The sequence below is a fragment of the Hydra viridissima genome, unplaced genomic scaffold (assembly GCF_058129835.1).
Source record: "Hydra viridissima isolate aposymbiotic clone 2 unplaced genomic scaffold, HvirCarnegie_v1 scaffold_3, whole genome shotgun sequence".
In the NCBI taxonomy this organism is placed as follows: domain Eukaryota; kingdom Metazoa; phylum Cnidaria; class Hydrozoa; order Anthoathecata; family Hydridae; genus Hydra; species Hydra viridissima.
In genome coordinates this window covers 4,995,620-5,014,540 of record NW_028324302.1, presented here as the reverse complement: position 1 = coordinate 5,014,540, position 18,921 = coordinate 4,995,620, and the positions used below count along the sequence as shown (strand labels likewise).

The window sequence follows — 18,921 nt, the reverse complement described above, 5'->3', positions numbered from 1 at the left end:
GGCAGAGAAAATGCGCCAAGGAGATTTTTGCCTATCAGAATCTAGAGTAGGTGAATCGGAGTTTTAAATCATTTTAATTAATCTTTATTAAACTATTTTTATTGAATATTGATTATTTCATTTTTGATTTAGGATTTTTGAATCATTTTTCTTCAGTTTACTTATGAATCCAAAATCTTTTTAGTTTTTGAAAAAAAAGGTACTTATTATTACTTTTTTTAAATTCTTGTTATACGACGAAGATGATTTGCTGTTTACGTTTCTGGCGCTACTCTTGATCCCCATCACGTGTAATCGGTAATGCTGCTGTTAAGCGGCGTAAAATAAGTTTTAATTTTCTTTTGATTAAATTCTGCGGTGGTGAAAATGAAAACAATTAACCTGAAAGCGACGTTATGAAACGTAAAAGAAAACTAAATTCGAAATATGGAAAAATTCGAAAAGTATAAAAAAAAAAAAAAAGAAAAGAAAATTAATAGCTACAGTTAAATTTATTTATTTTTTCATTTTTATTATACGTATTGTAATTATATATACAAAAATTAATTTTATTAATTAATTCTGCACAGGATAAATCGTCTACATGAAGTAAATAATTATTCTTAGTTAACATAGATCCTTCTTGTGTCAAAGTAGGTTGACACTTCAAAAGTTATTTTGTTGTATTTATGGCTGGAGTCCGAATGTATCACAGAGTGATTTCCAACATAAAGCCTGCATGAATGACGCTAGCCATACATTAGGTGATTGAGGCAACTTTTACCAAGATGTCTGCCAAGCCTACCTGGAAACAAACCAAACAATTATAGGTGGAGTTAACGCTGACGGGACACCAATTCTAGTCGAAATTGACGAATCTAAATTCTTTTACCGTAAATATCATCGTGGACAGTGGCGCCCAGGTCATTGGGTATTTGATGGAATCGAGAGAGAGTCATGCAAGTGTTTCTTAGTTGAAGTTCCAGATCAGAATGCACGAACTCTCAAAAACTTTATGGAGTGGTTTATTTTACCAGGAAGTCATATCGTTTCCGATGGCTAGGCTTCTTATGCTGATTTAGATAACCTCCAAGATGGTATATATTCTCATTTATTGGTCGTGCATGAACGCAATTTTGTTAATCCCCTTGATAGCAATGTCCATACAAAAAACGTTGAAAACCTTTGGATGCGTGTCAAGCGTAAATTTCGACAGCAGTTTGATACGCATGAAGACTTTGTCTACATCGCATCTTTATGAATTTATTTGGCGTCAAACTTTTAAAGAGTTTCCAATATTTTTGGTGTTTCTATCTTATGCATTTCGTCAGTATCCTCTGTAGTTGATAAATAAAACAGCTATTTTCAAAGCCAAATATTTTTTAAAAACATACTAGCAAGAACAATAATTGTAGTATCCTATATTCTATAAATGTAATAAGTAATTAGTCTAAAACAATATAAAATTATACAATCTTAAAATATAAAGTTTAAATTTCTTTACATAAATAATAATGTAAAAAGTAAATATTAACAAAATAAATGATAAAGAAATTAAATATCAACAATAAAAACAAAAAACAAAAATATTAGACAAAAACGTATTTAAAAAAATAACTACTTTGAAATTTATCTACTTTGGTTTTTATAATTATTTTTAAGAACTTTTAGACGCTGGCGAGAGCGCTAAAAGCGATGATTAAAAATTATTTTACGCCGCTTAAATGCAGAATAAACAAAATAATTTCAGGTACGTGCGTATCTGGGTTTTTACGGCACCGATTTTAAAGACAAAAACTGTGACCTTTTTTTTCACAGCGTGCTCGAAGTCGGTGTGGTAATGATGTATTTATTTGTCTTTTTTTTTTAGAATTTTATATCAGCTTAGACTTTATTAAAAAAGTAGAATGTTTAATGTTGAATAAATTATGGTTTTTTTGTTACGTGTAATAAATTTTTCAGTTTTTTTTATTGCTATTTAAAATTGTGTTCCTGTTCTGGCACTGCATTGATATTGAAGGCATGTTGGTACATATTTAAAATTTTACAGGCAACTGTATAGATCTATTTTCTATGTCCCTGCCAAATTTCATCAAAAAACATTCATGACCACATAACCTATTGTTCCACGCAGTGGAGGTATGTATTTCCACTTCCGTTACATAGTGTTAGGGGGAGGGGCGGTTTTTGACAGTAGAGAATTCAGTATGTTTGTTTTTTTTATTCATTATAATGATATATTTTATTAGAACTGTTATTTATATATTTATCTTTCATTGAAATTCATTAGTAACGATAAAAATAAGGCGAAAGTGCTGAGGCTTTTAATGTATTTAAAGATCACCTCTATAATATATATATATATATATATATATATATATATATATATATATATATATATATATATATATATATATATATATATATATATATATATATATATATATATATATATATTGCAATTGTAAACATTGCAAAAAAAACGCGATATTTTTTTATGCATGTTTTATAAAATTTTATTATAAACTTTACTATTAAATTAGTTTTAATCATTAAAAATTACGTTTTTAAATCGTTTTGCACATTTCACTACGCAAAATCATGCGCAAATTAACAATGATTCTATTACAAAGCTGCCGTTAGCCGTACGCGAGTTTTATACGAAATTGATATTTTTCTTAAGCAGTGCTTCATAAAAATAATGTTACTTAAATGAGCATAACTTTTTTTGTAATGATTCTTTTTTCATAACGTTTTCACCATTTTATTACAAATTCAGAGCTCTTTCGAACCATATATAAAACTTGAATAAATAAATGGTTTGAAATTTTTACACACGTACCTACAAAATACGCTTTAAAAATCACTTCTTTTTTTTTTTTTTTGCTGAATGACTTGAAGTTGATATACTTTCTATTTATTGGTGATGTGGAATTGATGTGGCCATTTGAAAACTCAAAGTGCAAGTTTGACAAGTTTGAAAACAAAGAGATTCTTGCTTAGCACTTCAAGTACAAAGCAAGAATCTCTTTGCTTTCAACTTTTTTGACAAGTTTGCTGACAAAGAGATTCTTGCTGAACAAATTGAGTCAACTGAGAAAAGTAAATGTTTTTAAAATTTGTGTTCTCAATGAAATAAAGTTAATTTGAGCTACAAGTGGGAAACTTGAAAGAAAGTTATAAGTATTTGATGAGTTAGTAATTCTCATAGACCAAACCAGGGTACTGAGCTTTGCCATAAATGCACCTGAAAGATTTACTTTAGTTTGCTGCAAAGTTTGGGGACCTTAAGATCTTAAACAATCTCAGAAACTGGCATTCCCAAATGAAGAGCTTTGACAAGCTTGACAGTTTTTTTTTTTATTCACCTTTCTTTCAGGAAATATGATTTAAGGGTTTATTTTCATTATTTTTATCTTTGAAATTATTGAAATATTTTGGAAAAAAAAAGTTTTTTTCTGAAATTTGCTTGGTAATCTCGGTATTATACAACAGATTCTTAATTCAAATCTAAATTTTGAATTTATAGTTTGTACAACAATTCATGAATAAAATTTTATTGATAAATTTGTTTGCCACATTGGCCAGTATCATTTTGTATATCACAATACCATCTACCAGTGAATAAATTTAAGTAAATTTACTCCCCCTTTTCTTTCAGGAATATAGTTAATCTATGTGATTGGAAATTGCAGCAGATTATGATGAACAAAATGTAATGTGGTATATTACACAAATTTTAAGCATAAATTAACCTTTTTTAACCTGAAAGAGAAAAAAAAGACTCTCTTGACTTTCTACTTCATCATGTAAACAAATTTGATTTAAATTGTTTGATGGTATGGCAATTGATATTTCCATACATTTGGATTCTGTAAATATTGTAGAAGCTATTCCTCTTAAAAATCTTGGTGAGAAGTATTTTTGTAAAGTCTGCAAACAGTTACTATTTAACCCTGTTCAAACAGAGTGTGGTGAGAGATTTTGTGAAGCTTGTGCCAACATATTATCAAGGTATGCTTTTAAATGGTTCATTTGTTCAATATATAGTTGATTAGTAAAGTTAGAAAAAACAACTTTAAAAAGTAGCAAGTTGATAGAGGTGGTTTTGATTTATATTTAAAAAATGATACTGTGACCTTGAAGAAGTAGAATGTGTTCCAAAAAGAAATGTTCTAGTTGTTTTGACTGTACAGTGCTTCAATAGCAGTTACTTATTTCAGCGGAAACTCTGCGGTTAAATACCTGTAGCTGTATAAGTTTTTTTTTTTTTGTATTGCATCCAGGCATATATGACAAAAGAAAGGTAATTAACTTTTAACATCAGTGTATGTTGACATAATGAAAGTAAATCATTTTATTTCTCTGCAAGGAGGGCATAGATTTTAAAGAATTCATAGGTTACCTACAAAATCGTAATTAGAGGATATAAGAATATAAAAGTTAAAGCCAGACTTGTTAATAATACTTTAAGTGTTCAAACTGTTATTTGGTTTGAATTTAATGGGACAATTCTTTTAAGATAGGTACTATAAAAGTAAAGATGACATTTTATCAAGTTAATATTCACTTGCCAATAAAAATCCCCCTTTACTACACTCACAATAGTTTTTCATTGCATGCTATTTGATTATAACAAAGTTTGCTACACCATTGAAAGTGTTTTTGTCTTTCAAACAGTTAACTAAATGTAATTTTTAAAGTAAGGTATTTACTCTTATTATAATTTTGAATTACAATTGTTCTTAAGTTATACTTTTATAAGTGGAAGCTAAGCTTCTAAACATCTTAAAAAATGTAACTTTTCTATTTCATTGAGAGAAAAAAATTTTGTAGGCATTTGTAATGCCCTTACCTGTAATCAATTACAAGCAATTTATACAACTCTTTCCCCTCACCTTGACATTTATCTCTGATATGAATAAATCCTTAATAGAGCTTTTTAAAATAACTTAAGTTTTTGTTTTTTTGCTAAATAGCAATGTAAAGTTGATATATTTTTTGTTAATTGTTAGTGTGGAATTGATGTGCCCTATTGAAAACTCAAAGCGCAAGTTTGAGAAGTTTGCTAGCAAAGAGATTCTTTTGTTGCACTTCAAGCACCCTTACCATGGAAGGTGTAACTGGCTGGGGTCATTGAGTAAATAAAAATAAGTAAGTTGTCTTCTTGACAAATAGAGGTTTTATTGTGCTTAAAATCTAAGTGGAGAAACTTGAATGGAAGTTATAAGTATTTTCTGAAGAAATACACATCAAAACATATCAGAATAATGAGTTTTACCATAAATGCTCTTGAAACTTTTTTTGCTGCAAAGTTGTTGTATTTACAGAAAAGATTATTGGGCATGGTTATTGATATTAAATATTGATAGTAAATTCTTAACTTATGTTTGATTTTGTAAAGAAGTTGAAAAGAAAGAAGATTTTGTTTAAGAGAGCATTTTTTAATTTTTTAAGAGCAGTATAAACTTTTTCCAACAAAAGGTTTTAGTTTTACAAGAGAAGTTTTCCAAAATCTTATGGAAAAAAACAAAAAGTTCATGTCAAATTATATACTAAAAAGTATAATTTAATACAAAGATAAAAATATATAATGTAATAAAAAGATAAAAATTTGATTTCAGTTTTCGTTTAATAGAAAAAATTTGAAAATATCTTAAAAAGCGCTTGGTTTCTAATTATAGCAGTAGATTATGTTACAAAATCAAAACCTTAAACATATAAAGATTAGCTTGTGACTTTCTTAAAAAAATATCATTTTCTTTTAGAAAAGTTTAGGAACTAAAATCTTTCATAAACATACAATATCACTGAAAATTTAAGATTCAACAAAGTTTAATTTTCACTGATGATATTTGCTGTCAGGCTAGTTTTTTTAGTAGTTAAAGTTGATTATACATTATTTCTTTTGTGTGTGTGTGTGTGTGTGTGTGTGTGTGTGTGTGTGTGTGTGTGTGTGTGTGTGTGTGTGTATGTGTGTGTGTGTGTGTGTGTGTATGTGTGTGTGTGTTTGAACAAAATATTTAGATACACATAAATGTAAAAAAACTTTTTTTCAATTGAATTTTCTAGTAAACCTTTTCAGCAAAATGTTGAGATGCACATAATCAGAAGGTTATATGGCAAGTATATATCAATATACTTTCACAGTAGAGTAAATAAAAGTTTGTAAAGTCACTATCAAAACTCTCTTGACATAGTGGCAAAAACCATATTAACTCTTAATTATGTCTTGAATAATATTCATTATTTCATCACAGGCATCAGGTTATTGAAAAACATGTGTTGTGTTGCCATCATTTTATTTTTGAATTCAATGTAAACAAAGAAATTGTATTTTTATTCATTATTTACCTATTATATTTTTAGTCATTTAATAAGTAATATGCAAACTTATCATCCTTTGAGAAAAAATCTTCAATTTTTTAAAGAGGGAAATAATATATAAACATAATATAGACTAACGTAACAAACTTGAGTCTCATAAAGCTGCTAGTACATAAATATTGTCTCACAGTTAAAAAAGGAAATTGAAATAAAATCATAAAACATGTTAGAATGGTGAATCTTCAGACAGTCTGCACAGACATTTGAACAAAAGTTAGAAAACCAGACAAACTTACTTCAAAATCTCAACATTTTTAGTGAACTGGTTAAAATTGCAAAACTTTAAAAATTTTCAACAAGGTATTATTTTTTAAGCAAAATTTAAAAATATTATTGAAAAAAAATAAAAGATAAAAAATAAGCATTATGTAAACTTGAGCTCTATGTTTGCAACAATTATTTGGCAACTGTAAGACTTTTAAAACTTGTTATAATAAATTAAAAATCTTTGCAGGTACACTTCAATGCTTAAGATTATGCAGTGCAAGTTTGTGATACTTGTAAAGAAGAAATAGTAAGAAAAGTTCTAGTTAATCATAGGTTAACAGCTTGTGCACATTCTTTTTCCCTCTGCCAGTTTTGCAATGAGGAAGTTACTGCTAAAGAAAAAAAGGAAATTTAATCTCTCACATTGAAGAGTGTGAGAATTTGAAAAAGAGTTGCATATATATGCTAGTTGGATGGCAAGCTGATGTAAGCAGTGTTTTAAACTTGTAACACCAATATATTGGTTCTAGTACAAAATGTAACTAACAAAAGAGTATAAAGACAATATGTACGTATGCACCAATACAAAATTTAGAAAAAAAGCTGTAAGTTAGATGTTATGAAGAATTGTATCAAATAGATTAAAATGAAATATACAGCATTACATTGTACTAATTTGAAAATCAGGTTTGACTGTTCTAGACCTCTGTCTAGAACTAGAACTGTCTTGATACTAAATAGTTGACTTGTTGCATTTAACTAAAACTAGAAATTTATTTGACTCAAGTGCAATACAACATAACCCTACAATCCTTTGTAAACATATCTAAATGAAGTTCTGGAAGAGTGATTGTTCAAAGTAAACATAACAAATACTTTTGTTCAATGATCATATAAAAAACTTGGATTTTTAAGAATGCCAAACTCAAGATCAATTGAGGACAACAGAAAGGTTGTCTGCTTCTTGCACTTTCAAAAGTATTATATATAGGTTGTAGCATTCATCATTGAAAAAGTTCAAACTATTTTAGATATGCCAATTGATTTCTCTGGTTCAAAAGGGAATATGTGAGAACTGCAGAGTGATTTGAGGAAAAGTCCAAAAGGGAATGTGAGAACTGCAGAGTGGTTTGAGGAAAAAAAGAGACTGATCAACCTGTTATCTCGCCACCTGTCTTTAACCACAAAAGTATTTTAGTTTAATGAGAGACTCGAGAAAAAAACTGTGGCTGTCTTGTTTGCAGTGGCTGTATTATCACCAGGAAGTGTTATCAACTCTGATTGATTATATAACGTAATATAAAATACATTAACTTTTTTTTGTTTTTTGCTTATTGGATAATACATTCAATTATCAATGTTCTTATCAGAGTAGTTGTAATAATTAGGCTGCATGTCATGCCTTTGCCTCATATTTCTGCTAAGAGTTTTATTGTTTTAGATAATTTCATGCTATTCAAACAAGTTTTTTCATGCAAAGATTAGCATGTGAATATTCCTAAGTTGCTATTTTAATATTATAAGTTAATATTTTAAATTTAATGTGACAAAAAAAAAAGTTGTTATTTTCTATATGTTTGAGAATTAGAGAAATAACCATAATGAAAACTCTTCAAGACGTTAAGGTATGATTAGTTGACCTTTACAACAAATTACTGTGTGTAAGCTTCCTTCAAAGTGATGTACATTTTTGTTTTTGATTTAGAAAAAAAAAAGAAAGAAATATAGAGTTGTTAACGTAACTCATCAAGTTGGTTAGAAGAGCAATTCTGAATATTGATGCAATTGTAAGTTTTCTTAATTGTTAAAATTTCTTAATTTCTTAAAATTATATCTTTCTACCAGACATATCATTCATTTACAAATTTAATAGAAACATATAAATGAATGACATGTCTGGTAGAAAGATACCCACTTACTAACTTACTTCAGCCTATCAAATGTGCCCAAAGTTATATCATATAGGGCACATCCTATTTTTATCCATATTTGATTTACGTAAAACAGGAGGGGTTTTCAGGCAGTTTCATGTTTCAAGGAGATTGTTGGTTAACAGTTTTTGTTGACTACAGCTGTAAGAATGTCTGCACAACATTTTTGTGAGTAGTAAGTTCAGCTATTTCGAACTGAGCAACCAAGTTTTAGACAGTACCTCATATGGCGGTCATCTTTTGTGGAAAATATTATCATATAGACAAAGATCGAAAGATGCATTGTCAAGTGTAGTGCCAGCACTCCCCAGTGCACCCTGCTATACTTCGCGCTTTGGCTATAAGTATTGTTTGCGTCTTTATTTGAACAGTGATAATGCGGGCAAAGGATCAACACATTTCTCTAATTTTTGTGTTAATGAATTCTGATTTGGCGCTTTTCATAAATGGCCGTTTCAAAACAGAGTATCATTTCGTGGTATCATTCATTCCTGACAAGAACATATTTAGTTTTTCTAAACCTATCCGTGAAATGAACATTGCTGCTGGTGTTCCATTATTTGAAAAAAAGTCAGACATCAACGAGAACTTTATTTTAGATAATGCAATATAAATTGAAAGCGAGCTTCACTTGTAACAATTTTATTAGTTTACATATTTTGCGATATTTAATGCATTAAATGCAAAATGGTAACTGAAAGAGTTTGCCTGAAAATGATTTTACGGATGTAGTCAATAGTCTGGATAGGAAAACTGTTGGGTATTAATGATATAAAGATAAATTGTTGGAGTATTAATAATTTAAATATCATGTTTGAGTATTTTTCACAATGTATTTCTAAAAGTAAAATATTAGATGATAAATGTAAACGAAGTTTTAATATGATTTTAACATAAATATTAGATGGTAAGATTAAAGATAATTTTAACGACTTTTTGCGAACGTTCAAAGGAATTTAATTATTCCATTTGGAATATTTTTTATTTATAAATATTGATTTTTAAAAGTTTTGTCAAATATTTCTTTCTGCAAAACTTCTTTCCTTACTAGTTCTACTTTCCACAAACTTTTTTTCCTTAATAGTTCTACTTAAATCGCCTGTCTATAACACTGATACATTTCCATGTTGTGACCCTAACTATTGTGATTCCAAATAAAGATTCCTCAACACAATGTAAAATTACTAAAAATGGAAGGAATTTGAATTTGGTTTGTAATAGTAGTTTTTTTTTTTTTTTAAAATTTTAGTACTTAATCTAGAGGCAAAAAAAATTTGAAAAATCTTGTCTATCCTGTAGTTGCTAACGATGACCTTTGGTGTCATGATTACTAAAAAATAATTATTGCAACTAACCACCATAAAAAACTTCCCGCACCGTTTTAGTTTTAGTTCAGCTGTTAGTACTAATCCATAGGTTAATGACTTATTACAAATTAAGTGAAACTGTTAATAAAAATGCGGATTCATGGACAAATATTATAACTGTTGATTCAATACAAAGACGAGATATACATATAATTTAAACACTGTTCTTTTACTCGATTTTCCCAATAGAAAGACATTATTGGTCGCCATAATACGCTTCTGGAAACAACAAAAGATAATAAAGAATGGTCATGAAAATTGACGAGATAATTGTTCTCTGAGAAAAATTCAGCTCTCCAACTTTATCAAAGAAGATAGAATGCAAAGTTTACTAACTAATTGAAGCGAACAATAAAAATAGAAAGAAGAAAAAGAAGTCATTCCAAGTTGAATTAGAAAATATATTTGACATAATCTAAACAGACGAAAACTGGCTATGCCAAGAAAATAAACTACTATACAAATTGGAAATTTAATTTTTACGTAAATATGGATATCCACAAGCTAAGTTGCTCCACTATCGTCCGTTCATCCTTTTAAGAGAGTCCAAAAACCATCATTACAAGCTATATCAAACGCTTTCATTGCCAACGATATAGAAGACGTATCATCAACTGGGTGATGAAATAATTTCTGAGATGGCACCTGTATTAGAAGAAAATGATAATGAAAATGACAAAACAAAAAAGCAGCCATTAATTTTTCAACATTTCATGCAGCTAAGTTAGTGACCAAAAAGGCTCTTTCAACTAAAAATGCTGCTTCAGTGTGTTCTAGTCTAGCCGTAGATAAAATCAGTGTTTCAACACCAGTACAATCAGGTGCTTAAAAGTGCTTTGCAACTCACTGGAATGCGGACAGTTTCATTGTAATTTCGTTACGTACGAATATTTGTGCTGAACGAGCAGTGAAATTAATGGAAGAACTACACCAGATATACAAAACAGATAAACATTTGAACCTTAAGTTTATTTCAACTAATATATTTTAGCTGTGATGGCTCAGCACTGTTGAATGTACAAAAGTTTCAGAACATTGATTGTCTTCGGTACGGAAATTTTATTTATTCAATTTAATTAACTCTAATTTACTTTAACATATTTTACGGCTTTTTGTTGAAAGTTTCTGGAAAAAATTAAGTTTTACTTGAATTTGGGTTTAGATACTAAATATAATTATTACAAAAACTATTAACAATATGAGCTACAATATTTGTAAAACTATATCTTGTTTCTAAAAAAAAGGAAAAATTTTTTTAAAATTAAGATATTAGGAAGCGTGAAAAAAAATTCATTTCCTTCAAATTTTTATAAGGTTTATTCGAGTTTTTTGTTTTATTATTGTTATTATTGTTATTATTGTTATTATTGCTATTTGAGTAAGTTTATTTATAGTTAACTAATGAGTTAACTAATATTTAGTATGAAGTCCTTGGACATCGATTACTGCTTGCAAGCGACGAGGAATACTGTTAATTAGGTTTTGTGAATAGTTTTGAGGAGTATTTTGCTAAGCTGCCTCCGAAAATAAAATAAAATATTGTTTGTCGGTACTATGTTCATCCCTATTAACTTTGTCATCCAAATAATTTCAAAAATTCTCAATTGGATTGATATCCGGGTTTTTGGCAGGCCAATCCTACAATTCTATTTCATTTTCTTCAAAAAATACTTTGGCAATCTTACTGGTATGTTTCGGATAATTGTCTTATTGGAAGAAAACTTGGTCCGGTAATCCTGATATATTGACGGAGGGGGTTGTTTCGTAAAATATTTACATATCTAGCTCCAGCAATTTTTTCTTCAATTTCAACTAAGTTACAAACTCTATTATATCTGAAACACCCCCTAAACGATTTCATTACCACATCGTTGTTTGATGATTGCTTTTACAGCATTTTTGTCCTAGGGTTTCCCTTTTCTTTACCATACTTATGGTCTTTTTTTGGAATTCTTTAGTTCGAATTTACTTTCATCAAACCATAAAACTGATTTCCAAAAATCTAGTGACTTTAAAAAGTACTTTTTTTAAATTTTACTTCTGTTTTTCAGACAAAAAAAAAATAACTTACCAGCAAAAATAATCAAAAAATAAACTAACTTCACAAAATAAATCAATAAGTATGAATGCTTACGTCGAATATAAAATTGCGCTTTTAACGTTACAAACTAAATATAACCAAATGTAATAACTTCACATCATAGTTATCGTATATATATATATATATATAATATATATATATATATATATATATATATATATATATATATATATATATATATATATATATATCTTGTTACATACATACATGCATACAAACATACATACATACATACATACATACATACATACATACATACATACATACATACATACATACATACATACATACATACATACATACATATTAATAAAAATGAAAGCTATTGTTTGGTAAAAAAATTTTTCATAGCTACTTAAAAATATTAGAAAATTGGATGCTGAAGTAAAAAATGAAAGCTTTTATAACACTTAAAGACAACAAAGAGGATTTTGTAAAGAATTCTATCTTACACAAAATAAATAATAATATAAAGAGTACGTTGAATCTAAATAAATGGAAAAACACGCAGAACGTAATAGATTGGTTTAAAAGCATTCAGGATAAGAAACTACAAAAATTCTTCTTTTTCGATATTAACGATTTTTACCCATCAGTTAGTGAGGAACTGCTGAGAATCGTGATGTCCCTCGCTGAAAAACACGCTTGTATTACAGCTGAAAAAAAAAGAATTGTCTACCGCTCTATAAAATCTCTTCTGTTTCATGAAATGAAACATGGATGAAAAAAGGATTGGTCTATTTGATGTAGCAATAGGTGCATTCGATGGAGCTGAAGTTTGCGAATTAGTGGGTCTATTTCTATTAGATAAGCTATGATCAGTTTATAATAAAACTTTTATAGGTATTTACAGAGACGATGGTTTGATGGTTTTTAAAAACCTAAGTGGCCCCAGAATCAGAAAGAGTTAAGAATACAACCACAAATATTTTAAAAGAATATGGATTAAATATTACCATCAAATGCAACTTGAAAATTGTTCACTATCTGGATATCACTTTGAACCTATACAATTCCACGTATCAACCCTATAGTAAGTCAGGGAAAGAAATAAGCTATATACATAAAGAATCATACCATCCTCAGAATACTATTAAGCAAATACCCATTTCATTGGAACGTAAGTTATCAAAACTTTCATCTAGTGAGAAAATATTCGGTACAGCGATTAGGTGTTATGAAGAAGGATTAAATGAAGCAGGTTATAGTTATAAGTTAAAATATGATAATACTCCTAACAATACCAGAAAGAAATACAATCGAAAGCGTAATATATGGTTCCACCATTTAGCAAAAAAGTCATCACAAAAGTTGACAAATCATTTCTTGATATGGTAGAAAAGCATTTTCCAACAAAAATGGAAACTGGTTTTCATCAGAATATTTGCAAAATTGGAGATTTGAAGATTGGACTTAGCCCTGACAAAGGATTTTGTGGGTTGGTTCATTTCTGCATAACTCCATCCAATTTTCAATTTTTTGATATGTTCTCAATAAAAAGTAAATGAAAAATAGTTTGGGTATTTTACTATAGCATTAAGAATTATATTATAAGATATTATAAGTAGATAGATATTGCAGTTATTTAATAATTAATAAATAAAGAACACACACACACACTCACACACGGTCAAAATCTGTCTTGATATATAACTATAATATAATTATTTATATCAAGACCGATTTTGGCAGTTAAGGTAGAAGGTCTCAATCCACACTCAGTAGTGCGTTAATTTAATTTTTTTTTATCATTGAATTTGGTATTTAGTTTAGTTAATGAAGGTAAGGGGAAGGGGAAAGTTTGGGTTTAGGTATATGGAAGTTGGGATCGAGGTTGATGGTATGGAATAGGCTAGGTTTAATCTAAAGGGGCTAAACTTATAATCGCCGTCCTCAGTATATTCTATAACATAATAAAACTATTCTCTTACGCTTCTTGCAGTGTTCAATACTGTTTATATCAATTACTCGTCTTTCTTTTACATCTTCTTTTATTACAAATATCTCTTCTTTAATTAAATCTTCTGGTTATTCTCCAGCAATCAATATTAAAATCTTCTTCTTTTATTCTTTTATTCAACTGCTTATTTAACTGCTTATAAAACTGCTTGTTCATCAAAGTATTCTTCTTATCACAAAGTTCTTTCTCTTCTTTAAAAATCCCCTTTAAATCTCTTAAAAACCCTTTTCTCTTAAATTTCTCTTTTAAATCTCTTCTTCTAAAGAGACGACCGTACTCATCAGTCGCTCTTATCTCTCTCTCCAAATCTCTCAACTAACTCTAATTCTTCTTCAAAAATCTGTAAGACTCTCTTTTTTTGAGCTTTTATAGTTTTTGCTTGTTTTCCAGTTGCGATATCTTTTCATTTATTTATATGGCAGGTTGATGAGTCTTCAATTTTACGTCTTTTCTCAGTTGTTTTTAACTTTTCTTCTTTCCGTTTTATTGTCCACTTACGTGATAGATCGGTGAATCATCGCGTATAAGTCTTTTCTGATCGTTGTTTTTGACTTTTCTCATTCTCTCTTTATAGTTTACGAGTCTCCACGTTTACGTCTTTTCTCAGTTGTTGTTTTTAACTTAATTCTTTTTGCTTTATCATTTATTGATGTGAAGAGTGGACGAGTCATCTTGTATGTGTCTTTTCCGATCGTTGTTTTTAGCTTTTCTTATTATCGCTTTATCATTTACGCGTCTTCGTGTTTCCGTTTTACCACAGTTGTATTTAACTTTTCTTCTAACGCTTTATCACTTATTTATGTGAAGAGTTGGTGAATCATCTTGTGTATGTTTTTCTATCGATCGTCATTTTTTTTTTAGTTCTCCCTCCTCACAAAATGATTTAGTTTTACTTTGTTATATTTTCAGATTCTTTAATGGTTTCAAATACGTCAAAATATCGAGGATACCTCTACTAGGCCAATTCTTTCTGCTACGTGTGTGGGGACTTCACAACAGTTGCACAGCGTCGAACCATCACTACCCTCTTCAGAACCGCCTACATTCACTACTTTGACTGTAAAATTGGTGATCAGGACAAGTCTTGGGCTCAACGCATCTATTGTAAACCTCAGATCCTAGGAGTGCTGAAGGATACTAATTTTGAGGAGCTTCTTAAGTTAAAGGAGCTGAGAGCATGGGAAGCATTCAAGTCAGTTTGTATTGGCTTCCTTAGTAACACACAAAGGTTCATTTTCTCCATTCCCACCTCAAGTTCTGCTCGTAGTTAGTGATGAGCATGGAGAAAGATTCCACCAACACATTAAGAAGATGGAGAACAACTATCAAGGAAAATGGAACCCCGGCATAATTGGAGACTTCTGCTGGATGCTCTTGCACGACATTCCGGAGGCAAAATAAACCAGATCTTCGAAGAAAACACACTTTTGACTACCTGTGGTATTATAAATTGTGTAATTGTGTCATCCAAGTATGTTTGTTCAATCAGTGTTTTTATCTATCCTGTTTTATCTGCTGCAACTCTTGAAGAATACACATATATTCTCTGTTTATTCTAAAATAAGACTATTTCAAAGCCAGAAAACTAGAGGTGGTTGAGCAAAGCTATTAACAAATTTGAATTCAGCACAACCAAATAGCAAAAAAAAACCTATCCCCATTCTTGCCTCAGATCAAAAATTTATTCTTGTAAACCAGTATAATTACAGTTTTTAAGTATTTAAAACCTTAACATACACGTGTTTGAATTTTCATAAAAAACGTGTTAAACTCCAATAAAAAACTTTCCGTGAAATCAACGTGTTTTTGGTTCACGCCTGGATCGTGACGAACTCGTGTCTATAAGGGTTGTAATTCCTTAAGTGAAATTAGATGTGCTGGCTAGAACCTTATAAATACAATTTTGCAAGCTAAACTTGACTTAGAACTATAGTAAAAAAATTTATGCTAATTAACAGGGTCTTCGAGAGGGGGCACAGGGGACAAGTTGACCCGGGCGCCAAGCTTGAAGGGGAGCCCGGGCCAACTTGCCACCTGTGCAATATATAGAAAACAGCAGATTAATTCAAGATTAATGGCAAGCAGGATGGTTGGCAATATGTTTTCATTCATCTGGTTCGATAATGATAATCTTTCCATTCAAGAAACCAAAGCTCAAGAGCTTGCACGGTTTTATCTGAGAGATGTGAACGAAGAGGATCTCATTGAAGAAGTTCGCCGCTTTAACACTGCTCACAAAAAAGTTTTCAAGCAAGGAAATCCATTGCAGCTACTTAACCAAATCTTCGAGAAGAAGCTTGAATGCCTTTTTCTGTACATTTGCATTATGCTCCGGATTTTCAACATTATTCCTGTGTCAGTTGCTGAGGGTAAACGATCGTTCAGTAAATTGAAAATTATAAAAAACTCTCTCCGTTCGACCATCGCCTAGAATCGCATTTCTGATCTTTTAATCATTTCGATTGAAGAAGATTTGGTGAAAAAGGTGAGCTACGACAATGTCATCGATAGTTGGGTGGCCAGAAAAACTCGAAAAATTCATCTTTAAGCACCATATTCACCTTTCTTAAAGTTTTTGTTGATTGTCCTTTCATTTATTGGTTTAAAACTAATATGTTGATTCAAATGTCAGTTTTGATTAGTGAATCATTACTATTCTACTGCTTTATCCAGAGAATTGATAGTAACGCAGAAATACAATGTGTTGTGTCAGGAATTGATAATTGCTTCATTCGCAAAACTTTAAATTTTCTGGGCTTGAAAAGGGGCACCATTCTCCTATTTTGACCCGGGCGCCATTGACGCTCTCGAAGGCCCCGTTTGTTAAAGAGCCAATGTAATAAAAAAGCACGTATAAATTTTTAGTTAAGTCAGAAAATAAATACACCAGTCAAATACCTAAAACAAATTGCGAAAAGGCTAAAAAATTTTTGTTCTACATTTTGATTGCCTTGATCTTCATTTTCTTGTAGTTCAAAATCATTAGCTTCAAAGCGTCTTTATGATCTTTAACTATTTTATCGGTAACACTTTTCTATTAGGCTACAAGAAAAATACTTAAACTTTCATGCTCAGTGTCTCCGAATTCGGGGTCATTAGAAAGAAAACTATGCCCTTACAATAGAATTCATAAAGTTATCTCTACGGATAGATGGTTTGAAAGGATTTTCAGCAGTAGAATACCAAAATATGGCAATCTCTTCCTCCACATAAATTGGACTACAACCTAGACTCTTTTATTAGAGCTTCAATCTGTTTTACAATATACTTTTTAAAACAAAAACAGACTTCCTGTGTGCACCTGGTTGCAAAATTTTCTGTCCATGCATAAAAAATTCCTTGATTTGTGCTGTCAACATGAATGCCAAGTTGTTGTTTATAATATACTTTCTCAATTCGCACATTAGATAGAGGATGGTTTTTTTGTAGGTCGAAGGTCAATGTTTCAAGTTTTTCGTTGCTTTTAGCTTCAGCCAAGTCCATTTTCATAGTATTTCGGAGCGCCTCTGCTTTAGGTAAACATCATGCTCCACTTTAAATTTTTTTGGTTTTTCATCTGTGAGTAATAGCGATTTGCTTTTATGAATGTCGCACGCCATGCAAGTGTCTGTTTTGTGAATGTCACGTTATGCAAGTGTCTGTTTTGTGCATGTTGCACGTTATACAAGTGTCAATTTTTGAATTTGTAATGGAGACGAAAATTTCTATAGTTGATAGCATTTCATGTAGAAGAGGCTGACTGGTTTAGTTTCTTTTGAATAGTATTTACAGTTTAAGAGATAAGTATCCGAACAAAAGATTTTATAGTAAAAAACAAACTTTGACTAATTATTTCAGAGAAAAGAAATTTTTTTTTATGAGAGTTTTTATGATTATTCTGAAAGAAAATTTCAGAGAACCTAAAAAGTTACTTTCATTAACTTCCTTTGGTCAAAACATTTAGAAACACCCAAGTTTAACAAATTTTTTACCCGAGCTTTGCACATTGAGCCCATCATTCAAGTAACTCAATTTGCTTCTGGATGAAAAAACTCTTTTGCATTATTTGACGAATGCCTACGGTCTTTATCTGGTAGGAAGATAAATATTTTCCCATTCGCAGTTTTTGAGTTGAGGATAGAAGATTTTTGTTAAGAGAATTGACATAAACATTAGAATCCATAATTCCATCGATAAGCTCCAGTTTTTTGCTTCATTTTAAATAATTGATTGTCTGTAATTCCCTGATTATCTGGAAATACTTAATCATCTTTTTTAAAGGAATGCTAATCATCTTTTTTAAAGCAATGCTAATCATCTTTTTTTAAGCAATGCCGAGTCAGCGCTGCGTTACTTGCAGAGTTTTTTAAAAAAATTCATTTTTCAAACTTCTTGCACATTTATTTCATTCTAATTTTATTTCATTTCAAAATCCTTGCCTTTGAAAAGGTATATATTTTTTTGTTTTAAAAGAACGTTATGGTCTAAAATTGCATATAATGTTTTTCTTGAACCTCTCTGCTTACTGTTTGTTCACACTTTTTTTTACAACTGCTTGGAATTTAGTGTTTAAAAGTTTAAGGCATGCTATCGGAAAAATTTGCCCACCTTTCTTGATCAAAAAAGGATGTAAGAAAGCTTAAATGTATTTATATCAATATATTTCTGAAAAATTACATATTAATAGGGAAAAAACAAAAAAAAATTAGGTTTTACAGAAAATTCTGACTTTCTTTTTGATGCCTCCCATAAGTTTCTGGACAGAGTGATTTTTGTAAGTTTTAGCAGCGTAATCCCATTTTTTCTTCAAATCTGTAGCTGATTTTACTGTTTTTCCACTTAATTTCAATTTCTTTTTTATGATGGCCCAATATTTTTCAATAGGACGTAATATGGGGCAGTTTGGAGGATTCATCTTTTTCGGAACCAACATCACTCCATTATCATCGTAAAACTTTTGAGCGTCTTTTGAGTAATGTATTGCGGCTAAATCAGGCCAAAACAATACTG

The 18,921-nt window shown here is 30.0% G+C and overlaps 1 protein-coding gene across 9 annotated transcripts; it reads left to right on the top strand.

Moving 5' to 3' along the window:
• Positions 1–3,465: 3,465 nt before the first annotated feature.
• On the top strand, positions 3,466–15,417 carry LOC149890701 (TNF receptor-associated factor 6-like). 9 transcript variants are annotated; one of them, XM_090081785.1, is made up of 5 exons: positions 3,468–3,993; positions 4,995–5,133; positions 7,605–8,360; positions 10,061–10,919; positions 14,842–15,417. In XM_090081785.1, the coding sequence occupies exons 1-2, from the start codon at positions 3,821–3,823 to the stop codon at positions 5,125–5,127; spliced, it is 306 nt and encodes a 101-aa protein (XP_089937911.1). In that variant the 5' UTR covers positions 3,468–3,820; the 3' UTR covers positions 5,128–5,133; positions 7,605–8,360; positions 10,061–10,919; positions 14,842–15,417. The 9 variants fall into 9 exon arrangements, with proteins under 9 accessions (XP_089937918.1, XP_089937917.1, XP_089937911.1 ...); XM_090081790.1 differs by lacking the exon at positions 14,842–15,417 and having other exon boundaries at positions 7,605–8,198; positions 8,279–8,360; positions 10,061–10,922; XM_090081789.1 differs by lacking the exons at positions 10,061–10,919; positions 14,842–15,417 and adding an exon at positions 8,581–9,415 and having other exon boundaries at positions 7,605–7,867; positions 8,279–8,360.
• The last annotated feature ends 3,504 nt before the right edge of the window (positions 15,418–18,921 follow it).

Coding starts and splice junctions, on each gene's coding strand:
- LOC149890701 (XM_090081787.1), top strand. CDS start 3,821: ATGGCAATTGATATTTCCATACATTTGGATTCTGTAAATATTGTAGAA. Junction 3,994..4,994: donor TGTGCCAACATATTATCAAG/GTATGCTTTTAA, acceptor GTTAATTGTTAG/TGTGGAATTGATGTGCCCTA.